The 21527-nt window shown below is 37.0% G+C and overlaps 1 protein-coding gene across 2 annotated transcripts; it reads left to right on the top strand.

Annotated features, from left to right (window-relative positions):
- The first annotated feature begins 230 nt into the window (after window positions 1-230).
- On the top strand, window positions 231-12359 carry LOC105220111 (vacuolar protein sorting-associated protein 11 homolog). Of its 2 annotated transcripts, XM_054226861.1 has the most exons (4): window positions 231-7071; window positions 7124-7226; window positions 7282-7804; window positions 8392-12359. In XM_054226861.1, exon 1 carries the CDS (start codon window positions 400-402, stop codon window positions 2788-2790), a length of 2391 nt encoding a protein of 796 aa, XP_054082836.1. In that variant the 5' UTR covers window positions 231-399; the 3' UTR covers window positions 2791-7071; window positions 7124-7226; window positions 7282-7804; window positions 8392-12359. The 2 variants fall into 2 exon arrangements, with proteins under 2 accessions (XP_054082836.1, XP_054082835.1); XM_054226860.1 differs by having other exon boundaries at window positions 7282-12359.
- The last annotated feature ends 9168 nt before the right edge of the window (window positions 12360-21527 follow it).

The raw sequence follows: 21527 nt of genomic DNA on the forward strand, positions 1-21527 counted from the left end.
TGTATGGCGAAATCTTGTTAAATCCAGCGGTTTAGTGAGTTAAACGTCTCAACAGCCTAAACCTCGGTGATTAGCGAATATGGGAACATAATATTAGAACGAGATCGTTTTAATATGTAAACATACTATTATCCTCGAAAACCTGGGATAGTATACTAAAGACGACCCTTCTGATTAACCATTATATGCTCTTTGTAGACGCAGAATTAGGTATACGCTTTGAATATTTTATATTCGTATATCGACTTTTCAATTATGAATGGTTAAATTTCAGAACAAAGCACTCTTTATAATCAATTCTGTTTCTTAATTATAATATAATTTTTTCTGTATTGTTTAAGAAATAAACTTAAAAAGTTTGCTAAATTGTTTTGCAATAAAATCCAAGTGCGATAAATTATGATTGTACATGAGTGGAAGAGCTGTGAGTTTTTCGACTTTTTGTTGCTCTCTAGATGTTGTAACGTTGACGTACAATCGGAAATAATTGCGCATTGTGCCAATGGAAACATCTATATTTTCTGTGAAGTGTTGGGAGTAATTCATGTTTGCTTCAGAAACTCTTGGACAATAAGTTTTCGTTATCAATGCTCTGATGTTCGATTCTGCGCTCTCACAACTAATAACGAATTCCTGGTTTTAGTAGCTGACGACCAAACTTCTAGGAAAATTCGTGTAGATGTATTAAACATAGCAATACTTAACAAGCGCGATGGCGCTCCATGTGTAGCTTCAGCAGTTTTAAACCATAAAGGACGTGTAACTACAGTCCGAACATGCTTACTAAAAGATCATTTGTTATGTATTTCTATTGGATTGGATAATGGAAATTTATTAATTCATAGATCGGTTATAAATCAGGATATGACGCCAAATTTCTTGTGCATTTCAACCGGCAAATGTAGCATTTTAGGTATTGAATTTCAACATAAAAAAGATTACCTTTACTTGTTTGTATGCTCGGAAGAAAAAGTCTGTGTATATGATATATTGGGTAATAATATTAGTGTCGAACAAAATTTAGAATATTTTTCAACAACTGTCAGTTCCTGCTCAATTCTTCATAACTCTGAAAATTCATTTTTTTTGATTGGGAGAGAGGATGCACTTTATTGTTTCACAATTGATGGAAGAGGTCCCTGTTATGCCATTGGGGGAAGGAAAAAAGTTATTGGTTGTCTAAATCAAAATGTTGTCATGTTGATGGAATCTGAAGACAATTGCCGAAATTATCTTATAATAATAGATATCAACAACAGAGCTATTGTTTTCCAAAAAGAAATTCCAAACTCGAACAAACATATATTTGTAACCAATGAAATCTCATGCTATATAATATTCGGAAATACCATATACATTACTAAGGAACGAAGTCTTCAAAACAAATTGCAGGTGTTAATTAGTAGTAATTTTTATGATCTTGCTCTAAGCATTATTGATGAGGAAAAAAGAAATTTCTTTGGATGTGTTTTGTTGAATTTTGGGGATTACTTGCTTTCTAAAGGAGACATAATATCTGCAACAAATAAATACAAAGAAACAATAGGTCACATAGATTCTTACTTCATTATAAAACGACTCTTAAATTCAAAGTACAGTTATCACTTATCGCTTTATATGAATGATTTGATAAATATTGTTAATGCTTCAAGTTCACAAAAGGATCTTTTGAGGAGTTGTAATACAAGAAATAATTTAAGATATAAGACTATTACGGATGAAATATGTTATGAAAATGAATTTTCAAAAAAATATTTTTGTGATTTAACAATAACTACATTGTCGGACTCCTATGAGGATGATTTGTATTATGAGATAATAACAAATCCTCCTATGACAATTTCGAAACATTGGAAGACTATTTTTAAGTCGATTAAGTTGACTAAAAATCCTGTACGTTATATAGCTCCTTTAATTAATACTCAAGAAATTTGTATTGAATTTTTAGAATACTTTATGACATTCAGTAACAAAATGGTAGTATTTGGCGTTCTCCTAGAATTGCATTTGATTGATTGGTACAGTGAACGCAAAGATATTTCAGAAATATTAATTTTTTTACAAAATAATTTTACCGCATATTCAGAACAAGTTTTAATAACTTTGGTAAACTATTCGTTCTGGCCGGGCGTTATTTATTTAAATGACAATATAAAGTTGTTACAAATGCATTTAAAGTATTCCATTAAGTGTTGTGATTCAGATATACCCTTCAATCTGACGAAAACATATGTTATGAATAAAAATATTAATTTGCAGACAATAGAAATAGAGAAATGTAGCTCCCATATCGCAAAGGATCATATAGATCGTATAACAAGTAAAATGCTGAATGAAAATAGACAAAATATACTACTAATAGTTCAAGGAATATCAGTACGAACAAATTTTAAAGTAATTCACTTAAAGCAACTTTTTCGCAAAAAAATATATGATCACAAAATAAAATCTCGTAATGAAGTTAAAGTAATGGTTAATTCTTTGCGAGGATTTATTGATTTCTTATCTAGTTTTAGATTGCGTCCCATTGAGATCAGGAAAAGTGTATGTGTTATTTGTAAATGTAAGTTGAGTTTGCCTTCCATATATTTTTTATGCCAACACGCTTTCCATTTAGAATGTGTAGAACACAATTCAAATGAGAAATTGTGCCCTGTATGTTTAGATCAAAAAAACTTAATCAATGGTACTACAAACAAAAGTATGGATCAAATTAAGTGGAGTATGCCTAATACAATTGAAATGCTTTCGATTTTATTTTCTAAGAACTTTATAAATAATTCTAGTTAAAATGTATGCTTTTATTTCTACATTGAATAATAAATAATTAAATAAATATTTGAAGGTTATATGCAATAATTTGTTATTGGAGGGGGAAAGCAAAACACATTTTAGAACATTAATTATAGAAATAGAGAGAACGTTTTGTACATGTAATTACCATAAATGGTAGAGTGAAACAAACATGTTTGATTAAATAAATGTTCTTTTTCTACCCATAACATTTTCTCTATGAAATTGAACTGGTGTAAAGGAATTGTTTGAAAATAACCGCGAATTGAAAAATATCCTCTTATGATATGGATGCTTTTGTAAATATAAATGCTAAGATATATATTTTATATTGTTCATACTTATATTTGATTAAAATAAAAACGGAATGAGAACAATAAAGAAAAGTTTTAAAATAAATTGGAAATATAATATGCAGGGGGTCGTGGACGATACTGTTTAAAAAAAAATGAATAGTTAACTGAACTAAATTATGAGTGATTGTACTAACTTTGTCACACCGTCAGCGTAAAAGTTGATATTCGTTGTTGTTGTTGTAGTAACGATTATCCATCCAGCATAATGGCCTCTCGTTGACACGTCTGTATCTTCCTCTGCTGCGTGCCACTGCATCCAGGCGACCATACCGGTGCTGCGTAATTTGCGACCGGCCGGTCGATAGCCTTGTAAGTGGCCAGCAACGTTTCTTTGCTCTTTCCCCAAGTACTACCGGCTAGCGACTTCAGCATTTTGTTGCGGCTCTGTACTTAAGTGAATATCGCGGTCGTGTTTGGAGTGAAGGAGTGCAGATTGTCAAATGTGACAACCAAAATCTTGGGATTATTCACATTCGGTATTGGTGTTCCATCGACGTGAATATTAAGATTTAGTCTGTACTCCTTCGTCCAGTTGGAAAAGATGGTCGCCGAGGATTTGGCAGGTGCGAGTGCCAGGCTCCTCGCAGAGAAGAAGCGAGAAAGTTCGAGGAGGTAACTGTTCACTTTCGAACACATGTCATCGACGCCAGTGCCCGACGTCATTATCGTACAATCATCTGAGTAGGAGTTAACTGAAATAACCTCTGGTTGTTGAGGAAGTTTAAAAATATAGAAATTAAACAGTAACGGGGAGAGGACACTGCCCTGTGGAACCACCTGTTTAATTTTCCTGAGTTTAGATGTTTTCTTCTTCTTGACTGGCGTAGACAGCCGTTACTCGGTGATAGCCGACTCCACAACAGCGCGCCACGCATCTCTCCTTTTGGCAGTTTGGCGCCAATTGGTAATACCAAGTGAAGACAGGTCCTTCTCCACCTGGTCCTTCCATCGGAGTGGAGGCCTCCCTCTTCCTCGGCTTTCACCAGTGGGTACTGCATCGAAAACTTTCAGAGCTGGGGCACTTTCGTCCATTCGAACAACATGTCCTAGCCAGCGTAGCCGCTGTCTTTTTATTCGCTGGACTACGTCTATGTCGTCGGAAAACACATACAGCTCATCATTCCATCTTCTGCGGTATTCGCCGTTGCCAATGTTTAAGGGACCATAAATCTTCCGCAAAACCTTTCTCTCGAAAACTCCTAGTTCCGTCTCATCGGATGTTGACATCGTCCACGCTTCTGCACCATAAAGTAGGACGGGAATGATGAGGGACTTGTAGAGTTTAGTTTTTGTTTATCGAGAGAGGACTTTACTTTTTGCCTACTCAGTCCATAGTAGCACCTGTTGGCAAGAGTGATTCTGCGTTGGATTTCAAGGCTGACATTATTATCGGTGTTGATGCTGGTGCCTAGGTATACGAAATTATCTACAACTTCAAAGTTATGACTGTCAACAGTGACGTGGAAGCCAAGACGCAAATGCGCTGACTGTTTGTTTAATGACAGGAGATATTTCGTTATGCCCTCGTTCACCCATTCGCTTCTCTTTCCTATCCAGGCGGGAAAAAGCAGAACTAACGGCGGTGGTGTTGTTTCCAATGATATCGATATCATCGGCGTACGCCAGCAGCTGTACACTCTTATAGAATATTGTACCTTCTCTATTTAGCTCTGCGGCTCGTACTATTTTTTCCAGCATCAGGTTAAAGAAATCACACGAGAGTGAGTCACCTTGTCTGAAACCTCGTTTGGTATCGAGGAGAGGTCCTTCCCGATCCTGACGGAGCCTTTGGTGTTGCTCAACGTCAGCTTATACAGCCGTATTAGTTTTGTGGGGATACCAAATTCAGACATCGCGGCATAAAGGCAGCTCCTAAAGGTCCAACCAGTTTGTTGACGGTGGGCTTTAGTCTTTCACACAGTATGCTCGATAGAACCTTATAAGCGATGTTAAGGAGGCTTATCCCACGATAGTTGGCGCAGATTGTGGGGTCTCCCTTTTTGTGGATTGGGCAGAGTACACTGAAATTCCAATCGTCGGGCAAGCTTTCTTCGACCATATTCCGCAAAGAAGCTGATGCATGCACCCTATCAGTTCTTCGTCGCCGTATTTATATAGCTCGGCCCGCAATCCATCGGCCCCCGCCACTTTGTTTTGTTCTTCAAGCGCCATTTAGCAGGCTCTTCCACAAACTAAGTATACTCTGGTCATCAATAACTAGATCACCTCTGGGTGTCCTACAGGAGTGTTCTCCGGTCTTGAAACCTTCAGTTAGTCGCCGTATCTTTTCGTAAAATTTTCGAATATTTCCCCTGTCGGCCAGCTTGTCAAGCTCTTCCTACTCACGCATTTCGGCCTCTTTTTGTTTGTCTGCAAATGCGTCTCGCTTCCCTCTTCAGCTCTTTAGCTGTTTTACCTCGAAATAATACGGATGATTGCCGACCGCTCAGGTAGTTCTTAATCCATCTCTTCAGCCCCGGAGAAAGTGTTGTTTGTTCTTCTAGTAGCGTTGTTAAGTTGACCGTGTCAAAAGCTTTTGACAGGTCCAACGCCATTAGGACGGTTATCTTACAGGGTGGTTTTTGATTAAGACCATGAACTATCTGGGCGATTATGACGCTAAGTGCTGTGCACTTTACGGAAACGATGTTGATGTTCTGCAAGGCCTCAAGTGTCTTCACTACTGGGGAAAGGAGAGTTATTGGGCGATAAGACTCCCCTTGGTTGGCGGGTTTCCCAGGTTTCAGCAGTGGAACCGCTCTTCCGATTTTCCAAATATCGCGTATTTTAAGAGTGGTTAGCGACAAAGTAAGTTGATATTCGTTACTTCGCACTTAGTTTTAATTTATTTTTTAATATCTATAATCTAGTAAGTAGATTAAAAAAAAGGTATTTTAAAAGATTTAAAAAAAAAATTATTCTATAGTAAAACACTATATTTAACAAGTAAGGCAGGGCTATGTTCTAGTGTAACCAAACATATTAATTTTATTGACATAATACCAGACACACCAGACACATACGAGCAAAATTAATGGACATTGAGAAGTGCTATACCCCTGACAGACCGCGGCATTAATTTGGATTAACTGCTTTAATCGGGGTTAATTCTCAGACTCCGTTTTCTAATATTATGTTCCCACAGAAAAATTGAAGTAATTAAATTACACTCAATGTAATTAATAATTAATACAATGTTCTCACTGCCGTTGGAGATTTACGAATCAGCTGTTTTTGACATTCAGGCATAAACACCAAATATTTATTAAAGGAAAATATTGTAATGTCGTACTTTGTTATAAAAATTGTCTTTTTTTTATAAATATTCTCCACTCAATGGAAATAATTGAGGAATTGTTTGATTTGAACCGCCTAGCAATGAAACGTTTGTTGCATGCACACATAATACTCAAAATGGGTAGTCTACATGGAGCAAATTCAGCAAGGTCTATTTGGATGAAGGTACATACATGTGTATGTAAATATTGGTATTATATGTGCATATTATAATGTAATTCGTTTAATTATAATGTGTATATAATTCACACTCGTGGCCAAATGTTTTGGGAAGTCGATTGTCAGATGAATTCAGATGCATTCTGTAAAAGCGAATGAAGCGCAAATCATTCAATAAATTGTGCATTATGTTGAAAGGCTTGGAGAAGAACTACCGGAAAACAATTCAATTAGAAAAACGCATTGCTATTGCTTTATATGCTCTTGGCGCTTCTGCAGAATACCGAACAATTGGAAATATGTTCGGAATTGGTAAAAGCACTGTCTGCTCCATTCTAATTGAGTTCTGCCATGAAGTCTGGCGATGTTTGTGGCCATTGTATTTGAAGAAATTCCCAATGAACGAATTTCAAGTGCGGGAGTATATAAATGGTTTTGGGTTTCCCTCAAGTGTTAGGAGCTATAGGTAATAGGTTAAATTTTTACCGATGGACTTTTTATATATTTTTAAGTTTTAGATGGTTGTCATATAGGAGTTCGCCCAGCAGCAGAAGATGCTGTTGACTACTACAATTACAAAGGCTGGTATTCCACAGTTCTTTTGGCTTTAGTAGATGCAAGGTAAGTATTTTCATGAAGCTCTTTTAACACCTAATGTATTTCTTTAATGTTATAGATGCCGCTTTATATACATCAACGTTGGTAGTCCAGGCCGTTGTAATGACTCTTCAATATTTGAGAGTTCATCTTTAAAACGCCAGTTGGCACAATCTAGTTTATTTTAAGACATGAGTAGACAAATTTCGTCAATTAATGTTCTAGTAGTTTTATTGGGCGACTCTGCGTTCAAATTAGATGAACATTTGAAGAAACCCTACCCTTTTTGTGTAAACCAACCTTCGGATAAAAAAAAAATTTAACTATGTTCTCTCGAAATGTCGAAGAGTGGTGGAGAATGCTTTCGGTCGTTTAAAGGCAAGGTTTAGACGCGTTGGCAAAGGCTTGGATAACCACATGGTCAACACGAGAGCTGTTATCAAAACGTGCTGCGTTTGAAAATGATGAAATTAATGAAAAGTGGATTGCATCACAACAAATCGAAAACGAAACTCGACAGTTCCCAGAAAACGTCTCTTACGTTTGTGGAAATGTTAACACAAGAGCAGAGGAAATAAGACAAGCGTTTGTTTCATATTTCGGTCAGTAATTATTTGAAATTATTTTTTTATTTATTCCACTACAAAAAAACCAATATTTCTAAATTTTATATACATATATATAATATATACATTTCTTAAGTTTATTTATATTAATATTTTCCAATTCATACATTCTTTTTATTATATTCATTTATTCATTGACAATTCATTTTCATTTATTTACATATGTATGTATCTTAAAACTAAAACTTAAATTTATCTTCATTTTTTAAATTCATTTACATTTTTATTTACATATCTTAAAACTAAAACTTAAATTTATCTTCATTTTTTAAATTCACACATATACATATCTTAAAACTAAAACTTAAATTTATATTAGTTTTTTAAATTCATTTACATTTTTTATTTACATATCTTAAAACTAAAACTTAATTTCTACTTAAATCTAGTTTTGGCGACGAAGGAAGTCGATGAAAGCGTCCTTCATTTCTCTGACATCGTTCACATACATGTGTAACATGTCCAGACGCTTTTCATCGGCTTCCTTCATCGCCTCAGTCGCCTTTAGAAATCGTCCCGCATCTCCTCCATTACCATCACAGCCGTTTTTTTCTTCCTACTAGCCTCATTTGACGATGGCCGAGTCGAGCTACCCGATGTAGAAGGGCCAACGTCAGGGCTCGGGAGCGGCGACTCCCCTTCTATTTCTTCCTCCAGGTAAATCGCCTCCATATCACCTGAAAATATGCATACATATTAAAAACTTTGTGCAAACAAATAAAAGCATAAAAACATTCCATAAACGTTTTTCATTTCGAATTATGGAACCTCCAATACATTTAAAACTTACCCTGTCCTCCACAAGCTCGGCGGAAAAAAAGCTCTTGTAGCCGCCTACCGCTTGGTGTACCGCTTCGTACAATTTCCATGTACTCGGGGAGCCACCCGATGGTCCAATTTTTTGTTTCTCTTGCCTAAAATTATAAAAAATAATACTCAATGATGTACATACGTTTACTGCATAATTTATTACCTACCTGTATTTGTTTGTAATTAATTATGTAATTTTATTTTTATTTCCTGCGCGGTATATATATGGCCAACATATACCATGGCACAGGACATCTCCTCATATATGTGGCTGTTCTTCCTTGCAGAACGAAGCTGTGGCATTTTTTCTTGCCACAGCTGAATTAAATCGGCCTCGGCAGCCTCACTCCAAACCACACGTTTCTTTTTTATGCATGTTGCCATTATTTTGTTTTATTTTATAATTTTATTTATATTTATTTGCACTTTTTTGTTTTTTGATTTTAACTTTTGTCTGTTACTTTCTCTTATTTTAAAATTGTGTGTTTATTTTTTTCACTTTGACAGTTTGTAGTGTCCAAATCAGCTGCGATTAAACAAATGTGACCAACAGATGGCGCAAAATCAGAGTCGCATAGGGTGATTTAGAGTAGTTCAGCTTCAAATCGCTTCGGTAAAGTGATTATGAAGTGTCATTTTTGTATGGCGAAATCTTGTTAAATCCAGCGGTTTAGTGAGTTAAACGTCTCAATAACCTAAACCTCGGTGATTAGCGTCTGTGGGAACATAACATAGCACCCATTTAATCCTCAAAATTTTAGAGAGTTAGTGGGTGTTTGTGGCATTTTCGTTGGCAACATTGTTAAACATGGCCGCTTTTAACCTATTGTGAATGAAAATATGAGATACTGAAAGCTGTTTTTCAATTAAATGTAAACAAAAACATACGCATACAATGAAATAGTTCATTTTCTCTAAAATGGAAGATCTAATAATAAAGTATTTATGTATATTTGTTTAGTAATTAGTGATTTTGTACTAAGTGCAACTATCAACCCAATATTTGCTTTCTATCCAATTTTATTTTACCAAAATGGAAATATTATTGCCAATCAGTTGTTTATGGGAGTTTATAACTCGCTTTGCTGCCGTCTGTCACCTACATATTTTGAACAGATTAAAAGCGCAGTTAATCCGAATGAACTCTGCCGTATGTCTAGGCTATTGATGCGCATAGAAATTTTATGGTAATAGACGGCAGACTTGTGCGTTTAGACAGTTGATTGAAAAATCTATCAGCACATATTCGTCGCTGGTTATCGTTGTTGTTGTTGAAACTGTTCTCTGTTTGCTTTCTGCCATCTAAAAACATTAAAATTAGTTATTGTTAATATATTTGCACATAATTTAATTAGCAAAAAAAACATAATAATTTCGTTCTTCTTCTTCTTTGTATCAATAAGCACTCATAATAACAAAAGCAAAAGTCGGTAATTTTAGGCAGCATTGCCAGCTCAAATTTGGAGAATTCAGCTAAATGCACGAAATTTTTGTGTATTACTGATCTGCATTAAAATGAGTGATATGCGCAAGTTAAAGCAAATCAAGTCCGCTAATGTAGATTATCGCTGCCGTCTGTCGAGGCTACAAAACATAATTTAACCCATATATTCGTCATAAAGTCCACTAGAATAGCCAAAATAATCATATATTTTAAATAAGCGCTGAAGTAATTCCTGAACCGATTACACTAATTTTCACCACCAAGTTACATTATCTACAAGAATATACGCTCACTTAAGTTGAATAAGTTATTTCAAATATCAACCGATGTATAATGAATGAAGCCCAACGTATTTTTTAAAAACCTATAATTTGGTATACGGGAGCTGGAGGGATGATTACACTTAGGCACTGAATTCTTCATGTTCGACATCCGCGGTTGTGAACCCATTTTCTATCTGTAATATCAAGATGACAAAATAATATTAAGTACCGAATCTCATTGAAATCGGACAAGCAGTTTCTGAGATATAGTGTTTACGCAAAAATGGGCGACGCCATGCCCACTTAAATTTTATTTCAATTACTGAGTGCAGCTTCTAACTGGCATTTTTTTAAATAATTTTCTACATAACCTATATATGGGAGATAGGCGTGGTTATTATCCGATTCCAACTAATTTGATAATATTTAATGGGGTACATAAGGGAAATAACTGCACAAAGTTTGGTTTATATAGCTTTAGTGGTTTGCGAGATATAAACCTATTTACAGGTGCAGCCACTTCCACATAAAAAAAAAACAAATATCTCATTCCCAAGTGCGATCCTCTGTGCCAAATACTACTTTCAAAACTTTATTTATGGCTTAGTTATTACATTTAATATGTTTTCTTCTTCATTTTGTGAACGTGTAAATAGACCGATTTCGTACATTTTCAATAGCAACCCTCTCACAGCCCCAAGGAACATGTATACAAAGTTTTTTCAAGATATCTTAATTTTTACTCAAGTTATCCGTTGCACGGACAGTCAGACGGACGGACAGACAGATATCTGAATTTCAATTCTGACTTACAAACAAACGTTATGTGAACAAAACTCTTTGCAACATGTTGCGAGAGTATACAAATAATACAAAACTTATTATAAGAAAATGTAATTCATTTCGAGAAACAAAAACAAGACTGTATTCTATCAATGTATTTACTGAAAATTATCGAGACATGAAAGAGGACCACGCGGACATTGTGCGCAATAAGTAGTTACAAGTTCGGCCTTCTTCCTGGAGTTTGTAGTTTTCTGTTCGGAATCGTAAACTCCGCAACGATGTCTTTTTCGCCTTCCATCATCTGTTACCTCCGCTGATATCGTCAAAACTTGCTTGCCTTGATGAGGTGTTTGCGCTATTTCTTCCATATTTTCCGAAAGTCAGATTTTATATGTATATATTGGAAATATTTCGGTTGCATAAAATATATGTACGAGTTTATAACCGTCGTATTTAATGGGTTACATCTAGTTAGAAGGCCAAAAAATTAAGTTATTTAAATTTTTTCCAGAAAAAACTTCTAAAATAAAAGTATGGCAACTTTGAAGAGTATATAATAATTGTTAAAATTGTGTTAAAATATAAAAATAATTATTATCGGTAATAAGAAATCTTCGATTAAGTACTAGAAAATATAGTTCAGAAGCCTGTGTAAAAGTTCCGAGAAATATTAGTCACCGAATTTCAAAGCACAGGTTAAAAAAAACATGGCGTCACACCGGCCTACTACTTTCAAATGCTCTGAAAAATTCCAGGAAATTGTAAGGCTGATGAGTTGACAAGGCTAGGTACGTCAGTCTTAACCAGAGTATAATAGGAACAAGTAGGATCGCTACATATCTTCATATGATTTTCTAATGGACAGTTGTGCTGAGCTAAGATGGCCAAGCGCTGGTCGCCGCAAGATTCTTCTGATCGAAGAAAAATTGTAAGCAATTCTGGTCAGCACTTAAACTTGTGTGGATAATACTGGATAAAGATATGCTTTTATACTAAAACAGTTGGCTTTATAAACAGAATCTTCAAATAAATTAAAAAACAAAGCAAAACATTTGTGACGGAATGCTTAAGTGCGAATTTAAGTTTTCATTCACTCGAAATTCATGATACGAATTTTTCTTTCGTGTGGAAATTCAAGTGAAATTCAATTCATGCATTTTTAAAAATAATCAATGAATTTATACCTTTAGTCAGAGAAACATCCATACCTACTTTAATAAAATTGGAGGTAAGTTTGGGTAGAAGCACCGGATAAAAAATTTTATTCGACATGATTAATGTTTTAGAAAATAATTTGTGTCCGAAGTAGATTAAGCTTCAAATATCAGCAGTGGATTCCAGAAAAGAAAAACTTCATTATGTGCAAGAATTTGGAATACCAGGAGTGATAGGATGTAACTATTAATGGCCCTCATGCAGCTATTTACCATTTGTAAACGAACATTTATTTTTTAACAAAAAAGGTTTTTCCAGCATAAATGCGTTGATTGTACGAATGAATTTTTATTCTGTTTGTAAACTTTTAATTGATAAATAAACCACTGGTTTACAGATTTGTCATTCTAATACGAGCAGAAAAACGTTCACATACATAGGTATGTTGTTTATTATACTCTCGCAACAAAGTTGCTACGAGAGTATCATAGTTTTGTTTATAGGGTTTGTTGTAAGACCGAAAACTAAACGAGTTAGATACGGGTTATATATATCAAAATGATCATGGTGACGAGTAAAGTCCAAATACGGATGTTTGTCTGTCCGTCCTTCCGTGCAAGCTGTAACTTGAGTATAAATTGAGATATCTCGATGAAACTTGGAAGACGTATTTCTTGGCACCATAAGAAAGTTAAGTTAAGTATGGGAGTAATCGAACCACTTCCGCGCCCACAAAATGGCAATAACCGAAAACATATAAAAAGCTATAACTCAGCCATAAATTAAGCTGTTGAATTTGGTATGAAGGATCGCACTATGAAGGGTCATATGTGGATGTAATTTTTTTGGGGAAGTGGGCGTGGCCCCGCCCTTACTAAGATTTTTGTACATATCTCGCAAACTACTTAAGCTATATCAAGGAAAATAGAGTCGTTTCTGTTAGGTACTACCCTATACAGTCCAACAATGGGGGAAATCGGATTATAACCACGCCCACCTCCCATACAAAGGTTATGTTGAAAACTACTAAAAATGCTTTAATTCAGTAAGGAAAACCACCAGAACCCTTAAATTGCATTATAAATAAGGTACAGAAGAGCTGCACTCAAAATGGTATAAAAAATTTTAAATGGGCGTGGTTCCGCCCACTTATGTGTCAAAAACCATTTCTCCGAAACTACTCGACCAATTTCAATGAAATTCGGTTCATAATATCTTCCTAGCCTCCCAAAGATATGTTTGTGAACATATTCTAAATCGGTTCATAACCACGCCTACTTCCTATATACAGTATACTCTCGAAAAGTAAATCGATTGGAATTTTCGGTAATTTACTTTTTCGAATAATTTACTTTTCCAAATATAGACATAAATTATCTGTTTTTATAATATTAAATGCATTTTTAAACTTAAAAAATTCATTTATTTATTTGCTTCAATAAAACATATGGATTTACATGAAAAACATATTTACATTTACATACATACATATGTATTTACTATGAAGAGAAAAAATCTTGAATATTCTTTTGTTTTTTTTCTTTTGCAATATATTTTCTGACCATTTTTGTACGACAATTCAAAAAGTCTGACACCTGATTTGCATCGTTTTCATTTTTAAACCAGTGGATCAAGTAGGAGAGTTTATTTACTAAAAAGACGCGATAAACAAGAGAGTAAGTGTTTTTGCAACATCATAAAAAAAACGCTGCTTGCTTCGTTTCGAATTTTTTATCACACTCTCTGAAAAGTAAATTAAAAAATTTACTTTTTCGAGGTGCATGTGTAATCTTAAAGGTGATTAACTTTTCCGCGATTATTTACTTTCTGAGAATTTACTTTTCGAGAGTATACTGTACAAGAACTCTGAAGTCGGTCTGAATTTTTTACATTACAATATATAAAGTTAGTACTAGTGAAGCTATCGGCACAGAACTTTGCAAAAAATACTATATTTAAAGAGTGGCATCGCCCTTCTAAAAATTGTCGAAATTGGTCCATAAGTTTTCAAGACCCTATATATCGAATATGTGGACCTCAGTGCTTTTAAAATTTTTTTGCCGAAATTATAGTTAAGTCGCTCAAATATTTTGAAGAAATTTTGAGGGAATATGTTTCTTCTAATAATATGTCTCCGTACCAACAATGAGTGAAATCGAGTCATAACTTCATTTATCTCCCATATACTTAATATTAGGGTTTTCAAACTTTCAATGGACTTTCTACCATACATATGCCGAATATGTGAGTCAAATTATTTGTTATATTTAAATAAATAATTTCGAGAGTATATAATGTTAGGTGACACCCGAATTTAGCCCTTCCTTACTTGTTTTTATTTTATTTTATTAAATATTTACATTTTAATAAGAGTTCTTAAGCCCTGCAAGACGGGTAGAGTTACTTATCTTATGGTCCATCGGTTATCAGTTAAAAAAGCCTCTGATTTTTATTGGTCTCTCTTTTTATAGCAGCAGGAAAAAAGTTACCATTTATCCTCTTTTACTGCATGTCGGTGTAATTATCTTGCTCGCTCTCTCTCATTGATTTTGGTGCAAATGCTGCATATGTCTTTCTGCTCTAATTTTTCTATTGTTTAGGAAAGACACATGTCACTCTGTGGTTAGCAGAGTCCTCTGTAAAAGTTTTTTATTTAATGAGCCATCTTGTTTGATTTTCCATTTTCAGTGTCACCCCTAACTCACAGGAAGTAACTTTATTAGTCATTGGTTGGGTCACCGTCTCGTTACTTAAATTTGGTTCAAGGTCTCCCAGATTCATTCTATAGGTCACCAACTTTTTCGTTTATAAATGACAAAGCTTAAATTGTTATTTTATTTTTATTTTGATTTATTTAATTGTATGAGGTATTTACATTTATAAATTAGTATGGTATTTTACATTTTTAATAATTATTATATTACAGATTAATTTTTAAATATTAGCATCTCAGTACAAACTTTCATTTTTACAAACTTTTTTGGTGCTATCATTTATGTAAAGTTAGTATTAATTATTAAATTTTTATAATTTACAATTTCTCAAAAGTTATAAGTATTGAATGTTTGTGTTGTTATACAATACAAATTTAATTTCACTACTATTACGATTGTTACAAATATTCGTATATTCATTTGTATATAAACGCTAATTAAACAATATTCTACATTTAAATTAATAAACTGCTACTGCGAATGTTAAAAATTTATAAATTAACAATAGGCGTGTTTTATTTGACCTGCAAATTAAGCTATTAGCTTATTTTGTATGGAAGATTTATATATATATATATTTGGCGTAGGAACCGCTTTAAGCGATTATAGCCGAATCCACCAGAGCGCGCCACTCATTCCTCCTTTTTGGTTTTTGGCGCCAACTGGAAACACCAAGTGAAGCCAGGTCACTTTGCACTTGGCCTTTCCACCGGAGTGGAGGTCGTCCTCTTCCGCGGCTTCCTCCAGCGGGTACTGCATCGAATACTTTCAGAGCTGGAGTGTTTTCTTCCATCCGTACAACATGACCTAGCCAGCGTAGCCGCTGTCTTTTTATTCGCTGAACTATGTCAATGTCGTCGTATAAATCGTACAGCTCATCGTTCCATCGTCTGCGGTATTCGCCGTTGCCAATGTTTAGAGGACCATAAATCTTGCGCAAAACCTTTCTCTCGAAAACCCCAAGAGTCGTCTCATCGGATGTTGTCATCGTCCACGCTTCAGCGCCATACATCAGGACGGGAATAATGAGCGACTTATAGAGTTTGATTTTGGTTCGTCGAGAGAGGACTTTACTTTTCAATTGCCAAAGTAGCACCTGTTGGCAAGAGTGATTCTGCGTTGGATTTCAAGTCTGACATTTTTGGTGTTGTTAATGCTGGTTCCCAGGTAGACGAAATTATCTACAACTTCAAAGTTATGACTGTCAACAGTGACGTGGGAGCCAAGACGCGAGTGCGCTGACTGTTTGTTTGATGACAGGAGATATTTCGTCTTGTCCTCATTCACCACCAGACCCATACGCTTCGCTTCTTTATCTAGTCTGGAAAACGCAGAACAAACGGCGCGGTTGTTGCTTCCGATGATATCAATATCATCGGCATACGCCAGGAGCTGTACACTCTTGTAGAAGATTGTAGCCTCTCTATTTAGTTCTGCAGCTCGTATTATTTTTTCCAGCAAGAGATTGAAGAAGACGCACAATAGTGAGTCACCCTGTCTGAAGCCTCGTTTGGTATCGAACGGCTCGGAGAGGTCCTTCCCGATCCTGACGGAGCTTTTGGTGTTGCTCAACGTCAGCTCACATAGCCGTATTAGTTTTGCAGGGATACCAAATGGAAGATTTAGCCATCATAATTATGTTGGCTTGTCATAAGCTATCATAGCTTGTATATTGAACTAGAGGCATTGCCAGTTCATCGTTTTTTTCATTCACAATAGTTTGGTTTTTTCCAAAAACAAGTAGTTGGCAATAGCGAGAAACCCCATTTTGACATATAAAAATGTAAACAAACCAAAATTTTAAATTCTATAGAACTTTATTCATATTTATTTTTAACATCCCGGATCTAATAATGATTGTAGATTTCTTAAAAGATCAGAATATTATAGAAAAGCGGTAAACAAAAGGGAATTTGATTTATAAATTCAACTTTTTTTCAAATATATTACATTTCAGCTGAGAGTTCGGGCCCGCATTGCCAACACAACTCATTTTTAAGCGAAGATATGAAATAAGCTAAATGCGTTTTATATGTCCATGATTTAGCTATTAACTTGTGGTGGTCAAATACAACACGCCTAATCATAATATTGAAAATGATAAATTGTAAGTTCAGCTTAATAATTAATGTTGACTATCAGAAGCAAGATGAGCAACTTCGGTGCCTCAATATTGTTTTTTTGAGCTCTATTAATTGTTAACTATCCATTGTGTAGATCCAAAGTGAAACTGCTACTCCAAAAGTACGATGTAATTTGTTGTACATCACCCGATGCCTGAAAAATATTTATAGTTGGTTAGAAATAATTAAAATAAAATATATTCGTAGACAAAAGGTGGTGTGTGTCGATCCTATTTTCACGGGTCTTTTCCAAGATTTGGCGCATGGTGAATATCTGGTCGGTTGTTGATTTTCCAGGTCTAAAGCCACACTGATAAGGTCCAATCAGTTTGTTGATGGTGGGCTTAAGTCTTTCACACAGTACGCTCGATAGAACCTTATAGGCGATATTTAGGAGCTTATCCCAAGGTAATTGGCATAGTTTGTGGGATCTCTCTTTTTATGGATTGGGCAGAGCACACTGAGATTCCAATCGTCGGGCATGCTTTCTTCCGACCATATTTTGCAAAGAAACTGATGTATACACCTTATCAGTTCTTCGCCGCCGTATTTGAATAGTTCTGCCGGTAATCTATCGGCCCCCGCTGCTTTGCTGTTCTTCAAGCGGGTAATTGCTATTCGAATTTCTTCATGGTCGGGTAATGGAACATCTGTTCCATCGTCATCGATTGGGGGATCGGGTTCGCCATCTCCTGGTGTTGTACTCTCACTGCCATTCAGCAGGTCGGAGAAGTGTTCCCTCCATAATCCCAGTATGCCCTGGACATCGGTTACCAGATTACCACCTTGGTCTCTACATGAGGATGCTCCGGTCTTGAAACCTTCGTTAAGTCGCTTCATTTTTTCATAAAATTTTCGAGCATTACCTCCGTCTGCCAGCTTCTCAAGCTCTTCGTACTCACGCATTTCGGCCTCTTTCTTTTTTTGTCTGCAGATGCGTCTCGCTTCCCTCTTCAGCTCTCGGTATCTATCCCATCCCGCACGTGTTGTGGTCGAGGTAGGCAGTCTGTTTTCTCTCCGCTGCGAGACGGCACTCCTCATCGTACCAGCTATTTTTTTGGCTTTTCCGAAAACTAATGGTTTCGGTTGCAGCTGTACGTAAGGAGTTTGATATGCCGTTCCACAGCTCCCTTATACCGAGATGCTGATGAGTGCTCTCAGAGAGCAGGAGTGCAAGTCGAGTAGAAAATCGTTCGGCTGTCGGTTGTGATTGCAGCTTCTCGATGTCGAACCTTCCTTGTGTTTGTTGACGTGTGCTCTTTTCTACACAGAGGCGGGTGCGTATTTTATCTGCTACAAGATAGTGGACCGAGTCGATGTTGGGACCACGAAGCGTACGCACATCAGAAACACTCGTCCATCTATCACAACATGATCGATCTGGTTGCGAGTGATTTGATCCGGGAACAGCCAAGTAGCTTAATGGATTTTCTTATGCTGGAATCTAGTACTAAGTAAGTACTAGAGTAGTAGGCAATTGAAAAGTAAAGTCCTCTCTCGACGAACAAAAATCAAACTCTACAAGTCCCTCATCATTCCCGTCCTACTTTGCGGTGCAGAAGCGTGGACGATGTCAACATCCGATGAGACGACTCTTGGGGTTTTCGAGAGAAAGGAAGCGAGACGCATTTGCAGACAAAAAAAGAAATAGGCCGAAATGCTTGAGTATGAAGAGCTTGACAAGCTGGCCGACAGGGGTAATGCTCGAAAATTTTACGAAAATATCCGGCGACTAACTGAAGGTTTCAAGACCGTAGCACACTCCTGTAGGACCCCCAGAGGTGATCTAGTTATTGATGACCAGAGTATACTGAGTTTGTGGAGGGAACACTTCTCCAGCCTGCTGAATGGCAGTGAAAGTTCAACAACAGGAGATGGCGAACCCGATTCCCCAATCGACGATGATGTAGCAGATGTTCCATTGCCCGACCGTGAAGAAATTCGAATAGCAATTACCCGCTTGAAGAACAATAAGGCGGCGGGGGCCGATGGATTACCGGCCGAGCTATTCAAATACGGCGGCGAAGAGCTGATAAGGTGCTTGCATCAGCTTCTTTGCAGAATATGGTCGGAAGAAAGCATGCCTGACGATTGGACTCTCAGTGTACTCTGCCCAATACAGAAAAAGGGAGATCCCACAATTTGCGCCAATTACCGTGGGATAAGCCTCCTCAACATCGCGTATAAGGTTCTGTCGAGCGTACTGTGTGAAAGACTAAAGCCCACCGTCAACAAACTGATTGGACCTTCTCAGTGTGGCTTTAGACCTGGAAAAACAACAACAGACCAGATAATCACCATGCGCCAAATTTTGGAGAAGACCCGTGAAAATAGGATCGACAGACACCATTTTTTTGTCGACTTTAAAGCTGCTTTCGACAGCACGAAAAGGAGTTGCCTTTATGCCGCGATGTCTGAATTTGGTATCCCCGCAAAACTAATACGGCTGTGTAAACTGACGTTGAGCAACACCAAAAGCTCCGTCAGGATCGGGAAGGACCTCTCCGAGCTGTTCGATACCAGACGAGGTTTCAGACAAGGTGACTCACTATCGTGTGACTTCTTTAACTTGATGCTGGAAAAAATTATAAGAGCTGCAGAGCTAAATAGAGAAGGTACAATCTTGTACAAGAGTGTACAGCTACTGGCGTACGCCGATGATATCGATATCATTGGAAACAAAACCCGCGCCGTTAGTTCTGCTTTTTCCAGACTGGATAAGGAAGCGAAGCGTATGGGTCTGGTGGTGAACGAGGACAAGACGAAATATCTCCTGTCATCAAATAAACAGTCAGCGCATTCACGTCTTGGCTCCCACGTCACTGTTGACAGTCATAACTTTGAAGTTGTAGATAATTTCGTCTACCTGGGAACCAGCATTAACAGCAATAACAATGTCAGCCTGGAAATCCAACGCAGAATCACTCTTGCCAACAGGTGCTACTATGGACTAAGTAGGCAATTGAACAATAAAGTCCTCTCTCGACGAACAAAAACCAAACTCTACAAGTCCCTCATCATTCCCGTCCTACTTTGCGGTGCAGAAGCGTGGACGATGACAACATCCGATGAGACGACTCTTGGGGTTTTCGAGAGAAAGGTTTTGCGCAAGATTTATGGTCCTCTAAACATTGGCAACGGCGAATACCGCAGACGATGGAACGATGAGCTGTATGTGTTATTCGACGACATAGACATAGTCCAGCGAATAAAACAACAGCATAGACGCTGGCTAGGTCATGTTGTTCGAATGGATGAAAGTGCTCCAACTTTGAAAGTATTCGATGCAGTACCCGCTGGTGGAAGCCGAGGAAGAGGGAGACCTCCACTCCGATGGAAGGACCAGGTGGAGAGGGACCTGGCTACGCTTGGTATAACCAATTGGCGCCAAACTGCCAGAAGGAGGGATACGTGGCGCGCTGTTTTGGACTCGGCGAATACCGCAGACGATGGAACGATGAGCTGTATGTGTTATTCGACGACATAGACATAGTCCAGCGAATAAAAAAACAGCGGCTACGCTGGCTAGGTCATGTTGTTCGAATGGATGAAAGTGCTCCAACTCTGAAAGTATTCGATGCAGTACCCGCTGGTGGAAGCCGAGGAAGAGGGAGACCTCCACTCCGATGGAAGGACCAGGTGGAGAGGGACCTGGCTACGCTTGGTATAACCAATTGGCGCCAAACTGCCAGAAGGAGGGATACGTGGCGCGCTGTTTTGGACTCGGCTATAACCGCGTAAGCGGTGTCTACGCCAGTCAAGAAGAAGAAGAGACCGCTGACTTCACAGGACTTAATTTCCTTTTAATATTGACGTAGCGGTCAATGCCAATCTGAACAGATGGACATTTTTGCGTGCGTTCATGTTTGTTGCCGGCTGTTGTTGACTGCCGTTCTCTGTTGTTTCTAAGCTCTGCTTCGGGTGCTGCTCAGTTGATCGCTGTGATGACTCATCCTTCTCGCCTTTGTCTTGTTTGTTGGCAGGAGCTGGTTTTGCAGGCTCGACAAAGCTAAAGTAGGCTTCAGTGAATGCCTACGGCTTTGTTGGTGAGGCTGCGCAGCGCTCATGTTATTGTTTATTTTCTCCCACTTAGAATTTGTTATTTAGTATTTATTATTGTTTGTACACTTTCTTTTTTGTGATTTTTTTTGTTTTGACTAACGCTTGGCTTAATGCAATTTTTAAATTGTTTGTTTTTTACGTATTTTCTTATAATTTTTGGTTTTAGAGAATAATCACGGAGCGCATCCAGGATGACGATAAAAGTTGAAATCCGGATGTCTCTCTGTCGTCTCTTCGATTGTTTAATTGGTCCAACATTAATCTTCTAGTACTTCTTTTTGTATTTTAAGAGGTTTAATTGCAGAACTTCATTATGTATAATGTAATGTCGTAATCGCTGGA

The sequence above is a fragment of the Zeugodacus cucurbitae genome, chromosome 3 (assembly GCF_028554725.1).
Source record: "Zeugodacus cucurbitae isolate PBARC_wt_2022May chromosome 3, idZeuCucr1.2, whole genome shotgun sequence".
NCBI lineage: Eukaryota > Metazoa > Arthropoda > Insecta > Diptera > Tephritidae > Zeugodacus > Zeugodacus cucurbitae.